Genomic DNA, 16,669 nt, shown 5'->3' on the forward strand with positions numbered 1-16,669 from the left:
ATGCCAACGATGGGAATCTCCCTGGTGGTTCAGTGGCTAAGACTCCACGTTCCCAATGCAGGGGGCAGGGGTTCGATCCCTGATCAGGGAACTAGATCCCACATGCCACAACTAAGAGTTTGCGTGCTGCAACTAAAGATGGAAGGAAAATCCTTCGTGCCACAACTAAGACCCTGCAGAGCCAAATAAATATTTTTTTAAAAATGAAGCCCGTGAAAACAAATCAGAGACGTGCGGACGTGCTCCTCCTATGTGGGAATAGGAGGAAGCAGAAGGAAATCATCTATGGCACGATTTGAAATAATGTTTTGAAAATGATTTTTAAAAAGGAAAAAAGTGAAAAACCCCAGGCTCACGATCCATGCTCAGGTCTTACACACGGCACTCTTCCCACTGGGGCCTCCTCTGTTGTTAACCAAGTGCTCTGAACACGTCTGTGCCGCTCAGTGGGAAACCTGCCACGGCAGAGAACAGCCCGGCCGGATGCACCCGACTGCCCTCGACCTGCAGGCCTGGGCGGGTTTCCAGGGCTTTCACTGCTTCTCCTCTGACTGTGTCATCACTCCGGGGTAATTTTCGGGCAAGCACAGCTGTGTGGCAACCCGTCTCCCACCTGCCACCAGCCCTTCTCACTCCCTGCGGGGCTGGCGTGGTGGCCTCGAAGACGCAGCCAAGCCTCGCTGCGGGCCCCATGAACCAGGACAGTCCGTGTGCAGGGCGGGTGCAGCCCCCTTGTGAGCAGAAACCAAAACACAGAGCTTCTGGCCCTGGCTCTGTTCACACAGCACCTGGGACAAGCGGTTCGGCCCACCAAGGCCTCAGTCTCCTCATCTGTAAAGTGGGTACAACTGTGCCTACCCGAGGTGGCGGCAGCAGCAGTAAGGAAGGAAGCCAAACTCCCTCATTTGCAAAGGGTAGCTCTACCACCTGGTACCACCCAAGAGAGCCACCCCCGCCCCCCCATCAGGAAGTCCAGTCATGTTCTAGGTTCAAATCTTGCTCCCACGGCTGGGTGATATGGAATGAGGGTTTTGTTTTGTTTTTTTTTTGCTTTTTAATTATTATTTATTTATGTGTTTTTGGCTGCGGTGGGTCTTTGCTGCTGCCTGTAGGCATTCTCTGGTTGCTCTGTGCGGGGAGCACTCCCTTCCCTTGTTGGGAGCACAAGCTCTAGGGAGTGGGCTCAGGAGTTGTGGTGCAGGGGCTTAGATGCCCCCCGACATGTGGAATCTTCCCCGACCAGGGACTGAACCTGTGTCCTTGCATTGGCAGGTGGAATCCTAACCACTGGACCACCAGGGAAGTCCTGGGTTTGTTTTTAATCTAATCCCAGGGTGCTGAGTAGCCCCAGAACGATGCCTGGTACCCAGGAGGAATTCAGGGTTGGGTAGAGATGGAGCATGTGGTCCTGGGGGCTGAGCGATGCTCAGTGACCTTACATGGGTCCTGTGACCTCCCTGGGCCTCAGTTTCCCCATCACCGCAAACCTATGCCATGTGATGTCAGGTCAGATTAGAATCCTGGCCTGGGGTTGGCCAGGACCTGGCTGTCAGCACCAGGGCCTCTACACAATGGCACCAGGGGCGGAAAGGGACACCTCGGGTGGCATGCTGGGTCAGCACTTGGGGCCCGTCCACACCTTGCAGGCCTGAGGGCACAGTGCCTTGGGGGCTGAAGGCGGCCAGCACCCCACCAGGGGTGCCCCCTCCCGGCAGGACCCACTGGCTCTCACCCAGCATGTTGGATGACTCGATCATGTTGGTGTCCAGGTCCGTCCAGTAGAGACGCTGGTCAGCGTAGTCGATGGTGAGGTCGTTGGCCCGGCCCACCTTGTCCACCAGCGTCATGCAGTTGGTCCCATCCATGAAAGCCCGCACGATCCTGGGCTTACCGCCCCACTCAGTCCAGTAGATGTAGCTGGAAGACATGGGAGCAGGGCGGGTGCAGTCAGCGTGTCCACCCCTGAGTCAGGGCAGGGAGCCTGCCTGCCGCCATCTCCTGGGCCGTGCTGAAGGCATCCTGCAGGAAGCAGGGACCAGGGGGAGACCTGGGAGCTCCCCACCACCCCACTGTCCTCCAGGAGCAGCCACAGAGCTACATCCTGCAAGCTAAGCCCTGATATTCTTGTTCAGGTGCACAAACGTGGTGACCACGTGCCAGGACATCCAGGCTGGGACCCCGTGTCAGAGACAAACACTAACTAGGCTGGACAGGAGAATGTGGGCCAATCAGGGCGTACAGTCCCTTTCCTCAAAGAAGGAAGAAAACAAGAGCCCCAGACAAACAGGCCTTGCAGGGCCAGGATTCGAACTCGGCTCCACCGCCACCTCTTTCCTGGCTCTTCAACAGCAGCTCTGGGGAAGAAACCTCCATCCCAGACTTGTGTTTCCTGGTTCTTTCACTAAAATCCGGACCTCTCCCTTTGTTCTGCAGAAATCTTCCTTCCTTAACAGCATGCAGCAGGCAGGGTTTGGGGTACTCCCTACACATCACTGATGCTTTATGGGGTGAGCACTGCAGGCAGAGGAAGACTCCGCCCGGCCCTCTGGCCCCAGGACAGGGTCCCCAGGCTGCCTGACAGATCAAAGCATGCGCCTTGCAAGGCAGGTTTTAAACTGCAGCCAAGTGGCTGCAAGAAGCCAGGAGAAGAAGCTCCAGACAGGGGTCTGGATAGGGCTTCTTGGACCACTGACATGACCTTCAGTGACCTTCAGTCTCTGAGCTTCTCTGAGCCTCAGTTTCTGCATCCGTGAAATCAGGTACAAAGACACCCACCCTGGCAGGGCCCCTGGGTGCTCCGACAAGAGGCTCCCCTGGGAGGGCCCAGGTGGTGCCTGATACAGGGGCTTCCCTTCCTTCCTGCTTCTGCTCTGGGCCTCAGTGTCCCGACTGTGAAATGAACCAGATGACCCCCGAGAGTCCTGCTGGTCCCGGCCGCCTCCAAGCTAGCGGCGGTCTTTACTACTCTGAACTGCAGCGTCGACGGGCGGTGGGCAGCCGTCTGCCTCGGGGCATCACCGCACTGCCTGGTGTGGAGAGGTGGTGGGGACACGGGCGCACGGGCTGGCAAAGCAGCTCTTACCCTTTGGTGGGATCCAGGGCTAGCGACCGTGGGTTGTCTAGATCCCTCCACACGAGGACCTGCCGGAACTGCCCGTCCAGCCGGGCCACTTCGATCCTGTTGGTCCCGGTGTCTGCCCAGTAGAGGTTCTTGCCCATCCAGTCGACGGCCATGCCTTCCGGGTAGTCAAGGCCAAACTCAATCACGTGCTCCACGGAGCTCCCGTTCATGAAGGCCCGGCTGATGGTCTGGGAGTGGGGAGGAGGAGAGGACCACCCGTTAGGAACCAGAGTTTCGGCAGACGTCTCACCAGGTGATGCTGGAGCAACTGTCAGCAACCACTGTCAGCAACTACTGACCAGCTACTGATGAGGGGCCAGATCGCAACATTTGAGTTTCTATTCTCTTTATTTCTTTTATTTATTCCCCCTCAATATTCGCGTTTTTAAAGGAACTTTTGAAACACAACCTTTTCAGAAGAAACAATTTGGCAATATGTATATGTATATATATATGACACATACTTTATGTAAATATTATATAATAGTACATAATTATAAAATAATAAATCATTATATAAGCTATGTTATATATACACGTCTCAGGACCCTTCAAAATAGTTACACCCTAAAAAAGAAATCATTGGATCTTTCACCCAGTAATCTTCCTCCTAAAATGTTATTCAAAGCAAAGAAAATACAAAAGAGACCTTACACACAGAGACATCTGTTAGTGCGGTACAGTTTAGATTTGGGAAAAAACTGGAAGGCCATTTAAAATAAGGCAATGATTAAGAAATATATGCACGGTAGAATACACATTTAAAGAATTATGTTGAAGAGTTTGTAATAGCTTGATAAATTATGTTCTGTGACAAAAAAAAAACAGGATACAAAATTCTATGTAGCATATGACTGATTATGGAAACAATACCATAGGGAAAAAATCCAAGGAAATGCACTACAATGACATCAGTGACTGACTCGAGATGATTGAGATATGGGTGTTTTATTTTCTTCTTTATACTTTTTCTGTATATTTTTCTCTCTTTCTACAGTGAACCCTATGACTTTTAAAATCAGAAAAAAATCTTACGAACCATGTAATACCAATGGTAGAATAAAAGATAGATGATTAAACCATTTCAGTTGTCCAGGGCTTTAGAACAGGGGTTAGAGGGTTTTTCTGGTAAATATTTCAGGTATCACAGGGTACATGGATTTGCCACTACCTACTGGCTTCCCTGGTGGCGCTAGTGGTAAAGAACCCGCCTGCCAATGCAGGAGACACAAGAGATACAGGTTCTAGCCTTGGGTCAGGAAGATCCCCTGGAGGAGGGCATGGCAACCCACTCCAATATTCTTGCCTGGAGAATCTCATGGACAGAGGAGCCTAGCGGGCTACAGTCCATGGGGTCACAAAGAGTCAGACATGACTGAAGTGAATTAGCACACATTCACAGTGGCACAAAAGTAGGTGTGAACGATCCACAGGCAAATGGGTACCACTGTTCCAATAAAACTTGACTGACAAAATGAGGAGGCTGGCCCAAGGACCAGTTTGCCAAACTCTACTTGAGAAGATAAAGGAGGCTCTCCTACATTTATCCAGGATATTTACATTAGCGCCCAGAAGAAAGAAAGTTTGTTAAGTGGGCACTCGTGAGGGAGTGAGTGGGGTGAATCAAAAGACACATGGATACATAATCACTCTAGAAATGGCCACCTGTGTGTCCACTGGATCTGCTCATTGTAATCATTTATGCTTAGGTATTAACATGGGTTCACTAGTGTTCTATTGGTTTGAACCAAGCCATAATAAATACTTCTTTAATTTTTAAAAATTTATTTATTTTTAGCTGCACCCTGCAGCTTGTGGGATCTTAGTTCCCCGACCCAGGGATGCAACCTGTGCCCCCTGCAGTGGAGGCACGGAGTCCTAACCACTGGACCACCAAGGAACTCCCTATAGTTTTTTTCTTTTAATTTTTTATAGTCAGCCATAAAAAAGAATGAAATTTTGCCATCTGTAACAACATGCACAGACTTGGAGGGGATTATGCTTTGTCATAAATCAGAGAAAAACAAATACTGTAGCATATCACTTATATGGGAGTCTAAAAACTGTAACAAACTAGTGAATATAACAAAAAAGAAGCAGGCTCACAGATACAGTGGTTACCAGTGGGGAGAGGGAAGAGCCGGCAACATCAGGGTAGGAGAGTAAAATGTACAAACTATTAGGTATAAAATAAGCTACAAGGATACACTGGACCACTCGGGGCATATAGCCAGTATATGGATAATTTATTATTATATATTCATATAATATATTAATAGTGATAAATGGAATATAACCGTTCAAAATGGTCAATCGCTATACAGTGCACTTGCTACTGACATTGTATAACAACCAGACTTCCATTAAAAAAAAACAGAACAAAACTATTGGGCCTTCCCTGTTGGTCCAGGGGCTAAGACTCCACTCTCCCAATGCAGGGGGCCTGGGTTCAATCCCTGGTCGGGGAGCTAGATCCCACGGGCTGAGACCAAAGATCCCACTTGCCACAATGAAGACTGAAAATCCCAAGTGTCACAACTAAGACCTGGCCCAGCCAAATAAATAAACCATTAAACAATATATCAAGGGACTTCCCAGTGGTTCAGTGCTTAAGACTCTGTCCTCCCAACACAGGGGGATCATGCATTGTGCTCTCTTCATGATCGGAGAGCTAAGATCATACACGGTACGGCCCCCCCAAAAAGAAAATATATTAAAAAAAAGAAAGCCTTTTTTAAGCCTCTGAGGCGATACCATTGCTGGCAGGTATTCAGAGGAGAGGTGAAGAGCAGGACACCCCACTGCCGTACCTTCAGGCTGACGTCGGTCCAGTAGATGTGATTGTTGGACACGTCGAAGTCCAGGGCGGACGCCTCCTTGACGCCCGTGAGCGGGATAGCCACGTCGTTGTTGTTGGTGTCCAGGGAGATCCGGTGGATGGCGGCCCGGCTGGTGAACACCAGGAAGGCCTCGGGCACAATGCAGGTCTTCATGTCGCTCAGCAGCTCCAGGCCGATGGGGCAGCCACACTTGGTGGCGCGGGGCGTGAAGAAGCACAGATGGCTGCAGCCCCCGTTCCCGTCCGCACACGGGTTGGTTCCTGGACGGAAAGACACAGGTTCTAGGCCCCAGTGGCCCTGCAAGTGGGGGCGCTGGCTCCCTGGTTCTATGTGGCCTCATTTCCTCCAGACGCCTCTAGGGGACAGCAGGGAGGGTTGGTGGAAACCCAGGGCCTCCCCGCCGGCTCAAGGACAGGACGGAGCAAGGCTCTGGGCCCGGGGCCTCCCTGCACACTTGAAAGCTTCCATCCTCAAGGCGACCTGGGGGCACCTCGCCCTCTATTCCCCCTTCCCCACTGGGCCTGGCCTCCCTGCCTGCTGACCAGACTGAAGCCCAGGTCACCACCCGGATGGTTCCTCCTTTGAGTCCCTGACATTCTCAGCGCCCTCGAAATCTGAGATTCACCCAGGACGGCCCAAGGCACCTGTTTCTTATTCCAACAGACAGTAGTCAGCATACATTTTATTTTGGGCCAGCCTGTTAGACTCACTCTGCTGCAGTGCTGTTAAAATTGGCTTTAATTTCGTGTTAAATATTTCAGCTAAAAAAAGCAATCCTCTCTGCCATCTTTCTCAGTAAATCCCGACAAGAGAGAGAAAGAAGGTGGGAAGGGACCCAGTTTCTCAACTTTAAATCACACCCCATGGAGGCATCATTTTTCTTATCTCTGCGGTTTTATTCTTTGCTTTTCAAACACCCATTTGCTGGTGGGCCTTGCGCTCTGCCATAGATAATGAATGTGTTTTCCAAGGCGGCTGGTAAACCAAGTGTGCTGATTACATCATCTGGTCTCAGGAGGGCAGGCTGAGACCAAAGGCCTCTCCTGGAGACAGGGGTGCACCATCCCCGCCCCACCCCCCCAGGTGGCCCTCAGGCTGCACCTCCAGGCTCCTGCTCAGCTGTCCCTTCTGCCAGGCAGACCTTGCCCCCACCTGCTCCCTAAATTCCGTGCTCAAATGCCCTCCCTTGCATTTTAAAGCCAGGCATCACTTTCACATCTCAGCTTTAATCACCAGCCTGGCAGCAGAGCTGACAAAGCAGTGTCTCACCCACTGGACTAGAAGCAACTTGAGGGCAAGCCCTGGGCCTCTCTGGTCAGTCCCCCCTCCCTCCCTCCGTCAAAGGTTAACTGAGTGTCTCTGATGAGAAGGCGTAGGACCAGGCACTGGGGCCCGAGGTGGGGACAGAGTCCCTGTCCCCACAGAGCCCACTGCCCCGTCCCCACTTCTGTCCCCCTGGCGCAGTTGGACACTACTGCCCCCAGTGTAGCTGGCAGACTTGCACTGGGAATCCTAGTCATAAAGAGACAAGTCATTGTGTTAAGGGAACTTGCTGCAGATCCCGGCTTTTAGATTAAAGGTGTGCATTTTAGGGTCCAGCCTGTCACACTGCACAATGATCTCAGCCCAGCCCAACAGTGAGGTCGGGTCCTGAGCTTGATCGCCCATTTGTATGAGGTCTTGCCTCCCTCTCCCCAGCACTAATAGGGCCGCCTTGTCATTAGTGTGGAGGGCTGCTCTGGGCACCAAGGTGCTTGGCCAGAGCCTGGCACATAGCAGGCACTCAGTAAGTGTTAGCCACCGTGAGAGCAATTACTGCCAGCCACGCCCACTCACTGTGCCCGGTCCATACCCCACCCCATCACGTGTCCTCATATTTTCACCATCTCCTGCCCTGTCCAGCCCCAGAGTGGGTGCCCCAGTTCAGCACATACAACCCCAGCTTCAGCCTCCAGCTCGGCTGCCTGTGGACCAAAGGGCAGCCACCAGCCTGTGGCAGGACTGACCCCTGGCTGGAGGCTGACCGGACTCACCGACGACCTTGGCCACATTCACGGCCTTGAGCCCCATCAGGTCAGGCAGCTGGTCGATGATGACGTCCCTGCTGGCCTTGACCTTGTGCACACGCTCGATGCTACGCCGCTGCCAGTCGGTCCAGTAGATGAAGTCCCCCAGCAGCGTGAACCCGAAAATGTGCGGGAGCTTGTCCTCCAGGAGCGTCCGCCGCTTCGTCCCGTCGACATTGATCACCTGCAGGAGGGCAGACATGGGGCTGAGCCAGCCTTGGGCCTGAGCAGTCTGGAATAGGACAGGCCCCAGATGCATCTGCCGCTGGCCAGGCCGGGCATCACGGCTCACTGGGGCAGCTGGACGAATGATGTCTTCAGTTAAGAGCCATTCAGGGGCTCTTTCCTACTGCCTCCCAGACCTGGGTGTGCATGCTGTGCTGAGAGGGGCAGGCAAGGCAAACAGGTATCCTCTGCCTCACCACTGCTGATCGACTGAAGTACCAAGGTGTGGGTCTCAGACTGACTGATTAGCAATGTCTGCCCAGACGCAACATGAGGAAGCACTGATCACCACCCCTGACACAGAGCCCAGTTTCAAAAGGCTGGACCACAAACGCACTGCAGGCCCCAGACAAGGCCTCCCACTTGCCTGTGGACTAATTTCTTGCTCAGTCAGGACCAGATGAACTCTGAGGACACTTTTGGTTCTAAGTCTGAAGCCTAGAGCTCTAAGACAATATCCAACCCCAGACATACTTCTTGTTGTTGAGTTGCTAAATCCTACCCAACTCTTTTGTGACTCCCATGGACTATAGCCCACCAGGCTCCTCTGTCCACAGGATTTCCCAGGCACAACACTGGAGAGGGTTGCCATTTGCTACTCCATGGGATCTTCCCAACCCAGGGATCCAACCTGCATCTCCTGCATTGGCAGGTGGCTTCTTTACCGCTGAGCTAGCAGGGAAGTCCTACCAGATACACACTGGTGGTCGTTAACTCTGAGATGTAAAAGCTAAATCTTCTTGAAGACTCAGTGCTGATTAAAAGCATCAACCACAAAAGCCACAGATGAGAAAAGTACCGTCAAACATAAGAACGCCTTAACCAACCGAAACACACAAACAGGATAAGATGTGCTTGTGATGACAGCTCAGCCCGTAGAAGCTGATGTGAAAAGGAAGATGATAAAAACGCAACATCCGAACTCTTGGGCTTTCAGGCCAGGATCAAAGAGACACAACGAATTAAAGGCAAGTCTCAACAGGCCTCCTACAGCCAGATTATATTTCCAGCTCATCGGAGAGGATCCAAGCCTTCTGTTGTGCAGGTGGCACACACGTAAGACAGATCGGGTGTGTGTTGAGCAGAAAAGACTTTGGTCCTCTGTTGTTGGACAGCACAGGACAAAACTCAAAACTGCTGGGTCAAACGGTGGGGGCGGGACAGACAGCTCAGGACCCTGCAGCCGGGAAGCCCACCCCTGCTCTGCCCACAGCCGCGTCCCTGCACCCCAAGGACCTCAGTCTGCCCACCTGTAATTAAGGGGAGCAGCTCAGTCCCCCTGGGAACTTAATCAAACTACTGTGGTTGGGCCCCACCAGGGGCAATTATATCAGAACTGGAAGGCCAGGTACGGGCCCCACTGGGGGCTCCAATGAGCCGCCCAGGTGAGGGACCATCTCTTGTGTCACGAGCTGGCGTGCAGACCTCGGGCGGCAGGATTTCTGTGCAGAGCTCTGGGCTCCACTTCTGGCCTGCCGGTTAGCCCCAGGGGCCAGGCGATGGATGCAGGGACACTCCAAGCTGGTGCAGGGTGCTGGTTCTGGTTTTGGCCCCACCACACGAAGGCACATAAAGATGGTGAACACATGCTTCACACAGAACTTGGACCTGGGGAAGGGGTCTCACCTGAGGGGAGTGCACAGCAAGAGGAAGAGCATCTCCAAGAACACACGGTCCGTCTCACATTCACACACACACACAGGCAACACGCCCGCTCCTTCTCTGACGCTGAATACCCAGGGCTAGGCAAGGGCCGTGGATGCAGATCAGAACCACAAAAACAACCCACATCTGGAACCTAAAGACGCCGCCTGCTATACACCACAGGGTCAGCAGTATCTCTCTGGAGACTTTCCTCGTCCTTCTCTGGGTCCACATTTTCTTCATTTCCTTTAATAACTCCATTCCAGACACTCCAGTGTTTTTGCCTGGAGAATCCCAGGGACGGGGGAGCCTGGTGGGCTGCCGTCTATGGGGTCGCACAGAGTCGGACATGACTGAAGTGACTTAGCAGCAGCAGCAGACATAAGTAAGCGCACATTCTATTGACTGAGGTGAGGAAGTATATTTTCCCAGCTTAGGAATGATGAACGTGAGCCCACGGAAGACACAGGACCACTGAGGGGGGCGGAACTGCCCAGAAGTAGCTCCCCATTTCTGCCTGCCCCCCACCTCCCCATCTCAGTTGTCCAGAACAAAGTGGGGGAGGCCGTGAGCTGCTCCCTGGGGCCAGGCTGGTGGCTCCCACCACAAGCACAGACCCGCGGCTCTGGGCTGGCAGGGCGCTCCTCTGCCTCGGAAGCCCTCCCCTCTTCCTCTTTGCACAATTACAGACCACATGAAACACCCAGCAAGCCCCCCAACTTGGAAGAACATCAAGACTCTAACACTCAGGAAAATAAACGATCCTACGGCAGCCTTTCTCACGGCAGCTTTCAGCACACCTTGAGCAAATCCAACACATCTGTCAAAGTAACTCTGCTGGGCCAGGTCTTCCCCAAATCCTGGAGCAGACGAGGGTGGCTTGTCTACAGGGAGACACATGTCAGCCCCCCAGGCTCCCTCTGGGCCCAACTTGGGGACCTCCAACTTCCCTGGGCCCTCTGACGGAGGGTGAGGAGACAGGGAACCCATCCATCAGCCTCCGGGGTAAGTAACACATCAGAACAGAATCCAGAAAGAACAGATCCGAACCTGGGATATCGACAACATGGGGGCCAGGCGGACCATCCAGGACAGGATCTGGCAAGCAATTTCTGAAAAGGAGCGTAAATATTTTCAGCTTTGAGGCCATAAGGTTCTTGTCACAGAAAAACAGCCATGGAGGGAGCCTAAAATAAGTGTGAGTGTGTCCCAATATCTCAGATATGCAGATGACACCACCCTTATGGCAGAAAGCAAAGAACTAAAGAGCCTCTTGATGAAAGTGAAAGAGGAGAGTGAAAAAGTTGGCTTAAAGCTCAATATTCAGAAAACTAAGATCATGGCATCCGGTTCCATCACTCCATGGCAAATAGATGAGAAGACAATGGAAACAGTGAGAGACTATTTTGGGGGGCTCCAAAATCACTACAGATGGTGACTGCAGCCATGAAATTAAAAGACGCTTGCTCCTTGGAAGAAAAGTTATGACCAACCTAGACAGCGTATTAAAAAGCAGAGACATTACTTTGCCACAAGGTCTGTATAGTCAAAGCTATGGTTTTTCCAGTAGTCATGTACGGATGTGAGAGCTGGACTATGAAGAAAGCTCAGTGCTGAAGAATTGATGGTTTTGAACTGTGGTGTTGGAGAAGACTCTTGAGAGTCCCTTGGTCTGCAAGGAGATCCAACCAGTCCATCCTAAGGGAAATCAGTCCCAAATATTCACTGGAAGGACTGAAGCTGAAGCTGAAACTCCAATACTTCGGCCACCTGATGCAAAGAACTGAATCACTGGAAAAGACTCTGATGCTGGGAAAGACTGAAGGCAGGAGGAGAAGGGGACGAGAGGATGAGATGGTTGGATGGCATCACCCAGTCGATGGACATGAGTCTGAGTAAGCTCCGGGAGTTGGTGATGGACAGGGAAGTGTGTGCTGCAGTCCATGGGGTCACAAAGAGTTGGACATGACTGAGCGACTGAACGGAATGGAACATGTCCCAATAACACTACATTTGTACAAAAACAAAAAATAAAAACAAAATTGGAATTTCATATAAATTTCACATGCCACGAGATACTACTCCTTTGACTGTTTTTATTTAAAAGTGTAAGAAATTCCTTGATGGTCCAGTGGTCAGGACTCAGAACTTTCATTGCTGGGGTCCAGGTTCAATCCCTGGTCAGGGAACTAAGATCCCACAAGCCACGCAGGTCAGCAAAAAGATAAGTGTAGAAACCACCAAGCATTTGATAGTGGCACAAATTAGGCAGTCTGGTCTCCAGTCCACAGTTTTAAAGCCCTGCTGGAGAAGTTCCCCTGCCCTTGATTTTCAGGAAAGGAAACTAGATGCCTCCAGGAAGTTATGTCCAAATGGCCAAGCCAGATGCGGAAGGGGCCCGCGTGCAGCGTGCTCTCTCTGACCTCTAGGCCTCCGGCCTCCTATGCTCAGCTGACCTCACATACCAGGCCCAGGTCTGGGGTCGGGGAAGTGGGGGGTGGCAGGAGAACACACCCGTCCCCTGACCAGCTCACTGCATGACCTGCAGAACAACAGCTGTGCGATGGGAGGAAGGGTGGGCAGACCCCAGAGAAGCCCACCCTCAGCCGTGTCCAAGGGGCAGGACCCACTGCTGCGGGGTCTGCATGGCCACCCACAAACCAGAGGACCCCAAAACGTCCCCTGATGTGCACTTTCCTTACACTGAATGCTGTTTCCAGCACTTAGCCGTGCAAAGGGGTGTGATTCCCAGGACCAATACTTTGAAAGCACAACTTTTAAAGGAAAAAGAGGGACTTCCCTGGCGGTCCAGTGGGTGGGACTTTGCCTTCTAATGCTGTGGGAGTGTGGATTTGATCTCTGGTCAGGGAGCTGGGATCCCACATGCTTCAAGGCCAAAAAATACCCAAAACACTTTTAAGAAAAAGGAAGCAGTGTTGTAACAAATTTGATAAAGACTTTAGAAATAGCCCACATTAAAAAAAAAAAAAAACTGAAAAAAAAAACAAGGAAAAAGAGTTCTGCTCTCTGATGGAATGACTATACTCACATAAAACCCCAAATTAAAACTGCCCCGGTTATTTTGATTCACGTAATTCAAAAGATCTTACACATGTACCCACGCACACCCGCAGAGCTTGTGGCCCCATTGCTCAGGGGTCCTGCAACCTTCTTCCCCAGGGTTCATGGACCTGGACACACAGCCCATCCACCACTCCTCCAATGAGGGTTTATTCCACATGTGCTGGAAATCACCTCCACCAACTCAGGAAATGTCAGGAGCAGGGGGACGGAGTATATTTTCATCTTAGTCTGTGATTCCTCCCTGGCCCACCTGCCCCCCCGGGTGTGTCGATCCCCGCCGGGTACTTCCCACGAGCACCCACCCTGACAGCAGATGACCACCAGCAGATGTCAGCTGCAAGGACACCAGCTCCCCAGGGTCCTGGCTGAGTAAGACATCGGGGTGGGGGTGGGGGGAGCCGCAAGGAGTCTGGGTGACCCCTAGGGCCTCCAGCAAGTGCCAGGTAACCCACACACAGGTGACACCTTCCTGCCTCAAACACGGGCCAAACAGGTCTATGGGGTCGGCCCAGGAGACTGCACCCGGAGTCAGAGCAACCCTGGGGAGAAGTGAAACTGAAAGGGTTATTCACTCTGTCGTGTCCAACTCTTTGTGACTCTCTGGACGGTAGCCCGACAGGCTCCTCTGTCCACGGAATTCTCCAGGCCCTGGAGCGGGTAGCCATTCCCTTCTCCAGGGGATCTTCCCGACCCAGGGATCGAATCCCAGTCTCCAGCATTGCAGGCAGATTCTTTACTGTCTTAGCCACCAGGGAAGCCGCTAGGGAGGAAGCTTTAGAAGATACCGCAAGGCCACAGAGGGCAAGACTCGGCCTTGCTCTTCTTCAGGAATGGCTCAAACTGCCATCCAGGGACCTTGCCCGATCACGGTGTGCGCACAGGGCTGTGTGAACGCTTTGCCCATTTCAGGATTAATAAAGGGCGGGCCCCCTGCCTCTACTTCAATGGTCCCCAGCTTTTTTGGCACCAGGGACAGGTTTCATGGAAGACAGTCCTTTCACAGGCCAGGGTCAGGGGATGTCTCCGGCACGTTACATTTCTTGAGCACTTTATTTCTATTCTTATTACACTTGTATGTATATAATGAAATCTGCAAGTCCATTTGCCACAACAAGGCTGTGATCCATGCAGGGGTATGTATTTCATTATACAATCAAAAGCTCTGGCTGTTCCACATCACGTACAGATGTGAGAGTTGGACCATAAAGAAGGCTGACTGCCGAAGAACCGATGCTTCCAGGGGAGAGAGCTGCGACAGCTGGACATGTGGGCTCGAGAACAAGCTCTGGATGGATGGATCTGCCTCGGGGAGAACCCTCACTGAGCTTGGCGTCTACCAAGAAGCAGGTCAGAGAGAAAGGAGGGAGAGGCTGGGCCAAAGGTGCCGTCGATTTGAGACTAAATAGGGAGCCAGCAAGTCCCAGATACTTTTACCAATAAAGCTGAATCTCATGGCGCAAGAGAGCAGGGGCAGATCGGAGGGGTAGGAGCTGGGAGCCTGGCTACGGGCAGAAGGGGAAAAGGTGCAGGAAGGGGGGGAGAGGCCAGGGCCCCGGGTGCGGCCGGAGTCACAGGAAGGGCTGAGCGCCGGTGGCAGGAACTTCCAACCCCAAGGGCTCCAGACAGGACGAGAGCTAAGGAGGCGCTGCAGGGGAACTCCAGACCCAAGTCAGGAGGGCAGGTGGCACGGGCAGCTCTGGGGCTGCAGGGAGGCAGGCCCGTACCCACCCCCACCCCAGATGGCTCCGGTCTTGACTGACCAGTCCACCTCTGGTCCCCGAGGCTGGGGAGGGCACCTCAGGGCTGTCTCTCCGAGCGAGCCGGCCCCAAGCCCATTCCCCACCCGCATCCCACGCTGGGAGCCGCCCTGCGTTAAGCCCCTGAGGGGCTGCTGACCTGGGCTGGTCTGACCCTGCCGTCCAGGACGCTGTCACAGACGAGGCGGCAGGAGGCCCACCTGCAAGGTTTCGCAGCCCCCTCCCACAGTCTGGACGCTGTTCCACAAATCCATCCATGTGCCGCCACCGCCGGCCAGTGGAAGCCAGAGGAATCCATGCCTCGTGGGCTCCAGAGCTTGGTTCTCCTTCCCCCTCGCCCCGGGGGACCTGCCACAGCTGCCCCGTGAAGCAGGAGCTCGGAGCCAGGCCACGGGCGCGACCATGCTGAAGGAACCCTCTCTCCCCTCCAAGGCAACCGGGCCAGACAGGCCAGAGAAGACGCTCGGCGGTTTAGCCTCTGGCGGGGGCACTGGAGACAGAATCACTGCCCCGGAGGGGCCTCCCCTGACCGTCCCACCCGCCTGGAGTCTGATGACGCTGTCAGGAAAGGAGATGCAGCCCCTCACCCGAGGCTGCTCTCCTGAAGCCCCGACTCCACGGGACCCCAGGAAGGGCGTCCGCACCTGAGCCGACGGCCTAACCCCCAAGGTTCGCGATATTCATCCTTTGAGGGGCGCACCGGAGAAGCCAGTGGCTCAGGGGTAAAGAATCCACCTGCAATGCAGGAGACGATAAAAGAGATGCAGGTTCGATTCCTGGGTCGGAAGATCCCCTGGAGGAGGACTCCCGTCCTCCAGTGTTCTTGCCTGGAGAATTCCATGGACAGAGAAGCCTGGCGGGCTACAGTCTGTGGGGCTGCAGAGTGGGACACGACTGAAGCGACTTGGCATGAAAGACGGAGAAGTATCTGCTGGGCACATCTACCCAGACCTGCAGCAGAGCTTGTGCTCACTGGGTGCTCAGAGGCAAACTCCGAGACCCAAGAGGGGGCAGCCCATGTGCTTGGCACGTGCTTCCCACGACCCAGTCTCCGGGAAGGCTCAGGGCACCTCCAGCAAGCTCACCCTGCAGCCCTTCTCCACTGAAAAACATGCCAGAAGGGTCTGCCCTGTGCTCCAGGCAGGACCCAGGAAGGTGGAAAGGCCCAGGGTCAGGGGCTGACGGGCCAGGCCCCCACCTCCACAGAACAGCTGGGGATCCCTGATGGGGACGCTCACCTCGATTTTGTCCGTCTTGGCATCTCCCCAGTAGAGCTTGCCTTCCTGCAGGTCGAGCGCCAGGCCATTGGGCCAGCCCAGGGAGGTATTGACCAGAACATGCCGTTCCTGCCCGTCCAGGTTGGCGCACTCGATTTTGGGGTTTTCCCCCCAGTCTGTCCAGTACATGAGGCTGGAGAAGAAGCACACGTCCGTGAGGTTGCCCGTCCGGCATGTCCTGGGTCCACCCCAGGACTGAGAATGGCGCCCACCCTCATCACTCCTGAGCCCGTGGGCAGCACCAGGGGCTCCGCGGGGAACCGCAGGGGCTTAACCAGGCGGGCTCTGGGACTGCAGCCAGCAGACACCCCGCCGAGGGTCCCGGGGCCGCAGGGAATGAGCGCCCAGAGGGAGAGAGGCAGAGCAGAACCTCCTTCAAGTAGCTCAAGGGCCCCACGTGCCAAGCACATCAGGCAACAGGCTGTCTGTTATCCGAGAAACAAAGTGAGATGTGTGCGGTGGCTGGGCTTTCTGGTGGCAGGGAGTGTGTGTGTGTGTGTGTGTGTGTGTGTGTGTGTGTGTGTGCACGCTTCGGTCCAGGGAAGCATCCAGAGCTGTCCCCTGAGCACACCCAGCGCTGGGAAGGACCCCACCCCATCTCACAGGGGAGGACGAGGCCCCCAAGTGAGGCCAGCAGAGGCACTGACATGACAGC

General features: G+C 53.8%; 1 protein-coding gene and 1 non-coding gene across 6 annotated transcripts in view; one reads left to right on the forward strand and one right to left on the reverse strand.

Moving 5' to 3' along the window:
* Positions 1 to 16,669, reverse strand: part of LRP5 (LDL receptor related protein 5) — a 125,295-nt gene that overhangs the window by 32,837 nt on the left and 75,789 nt on the right. For all 5 annotated transcript variants that reach the window (XM_061162032.1, XM_061162023.1, XM_061162013.1 and 2 more), the window contains exons 7-11: positions 15,976 to 16,147; positions 7,995 to 8,211; positions 5,932 to 6,221; positions 3,083 to 3,309; positions 1,733 to 1,917 (exon numbers count right to left, since the gene is read on the reverse strand). In XM_061162032.1, coding sequence (XP_061018015.1) covers positions 1,733 to 1,917; positions 3,083 to 3,309; positions 5,932 to 6,221; positions 7,995 to 8,211; positions 15,976 to 16,147 — 1,091 coding nt within the window. The remainder of the gene's footprint in view (positions 1 to 1,732; positions 1,918 to 3,082; positions 3,310 to 5,931; positions 6,222 to 7,994; positions 8,212 to 15,975; positions 16,148 to 16,669) is intronic.
* TRNAE-UUC (transfer RNA glutamic acid (anticodon UUC)) lies at positions 12,014 to 12,085 on the forward strand. Its single transcript has one exon. It is a non-coding gene; the product is annotated as a tRNA-Glu (tRNA).

Source organism: Dama dama, chromosome 2 (assembly GCF_033118175.1).
Source record: "Dama dama isolate Ldn47 chromosome 2, ASM3311817v1, whole genome shotgun sequence".
Lineage (NCBI taxonomy): Eukaryota > Metazoa > Chordata > Mammalia > Artiodactyla > Cervidae > Dama > Dama dama.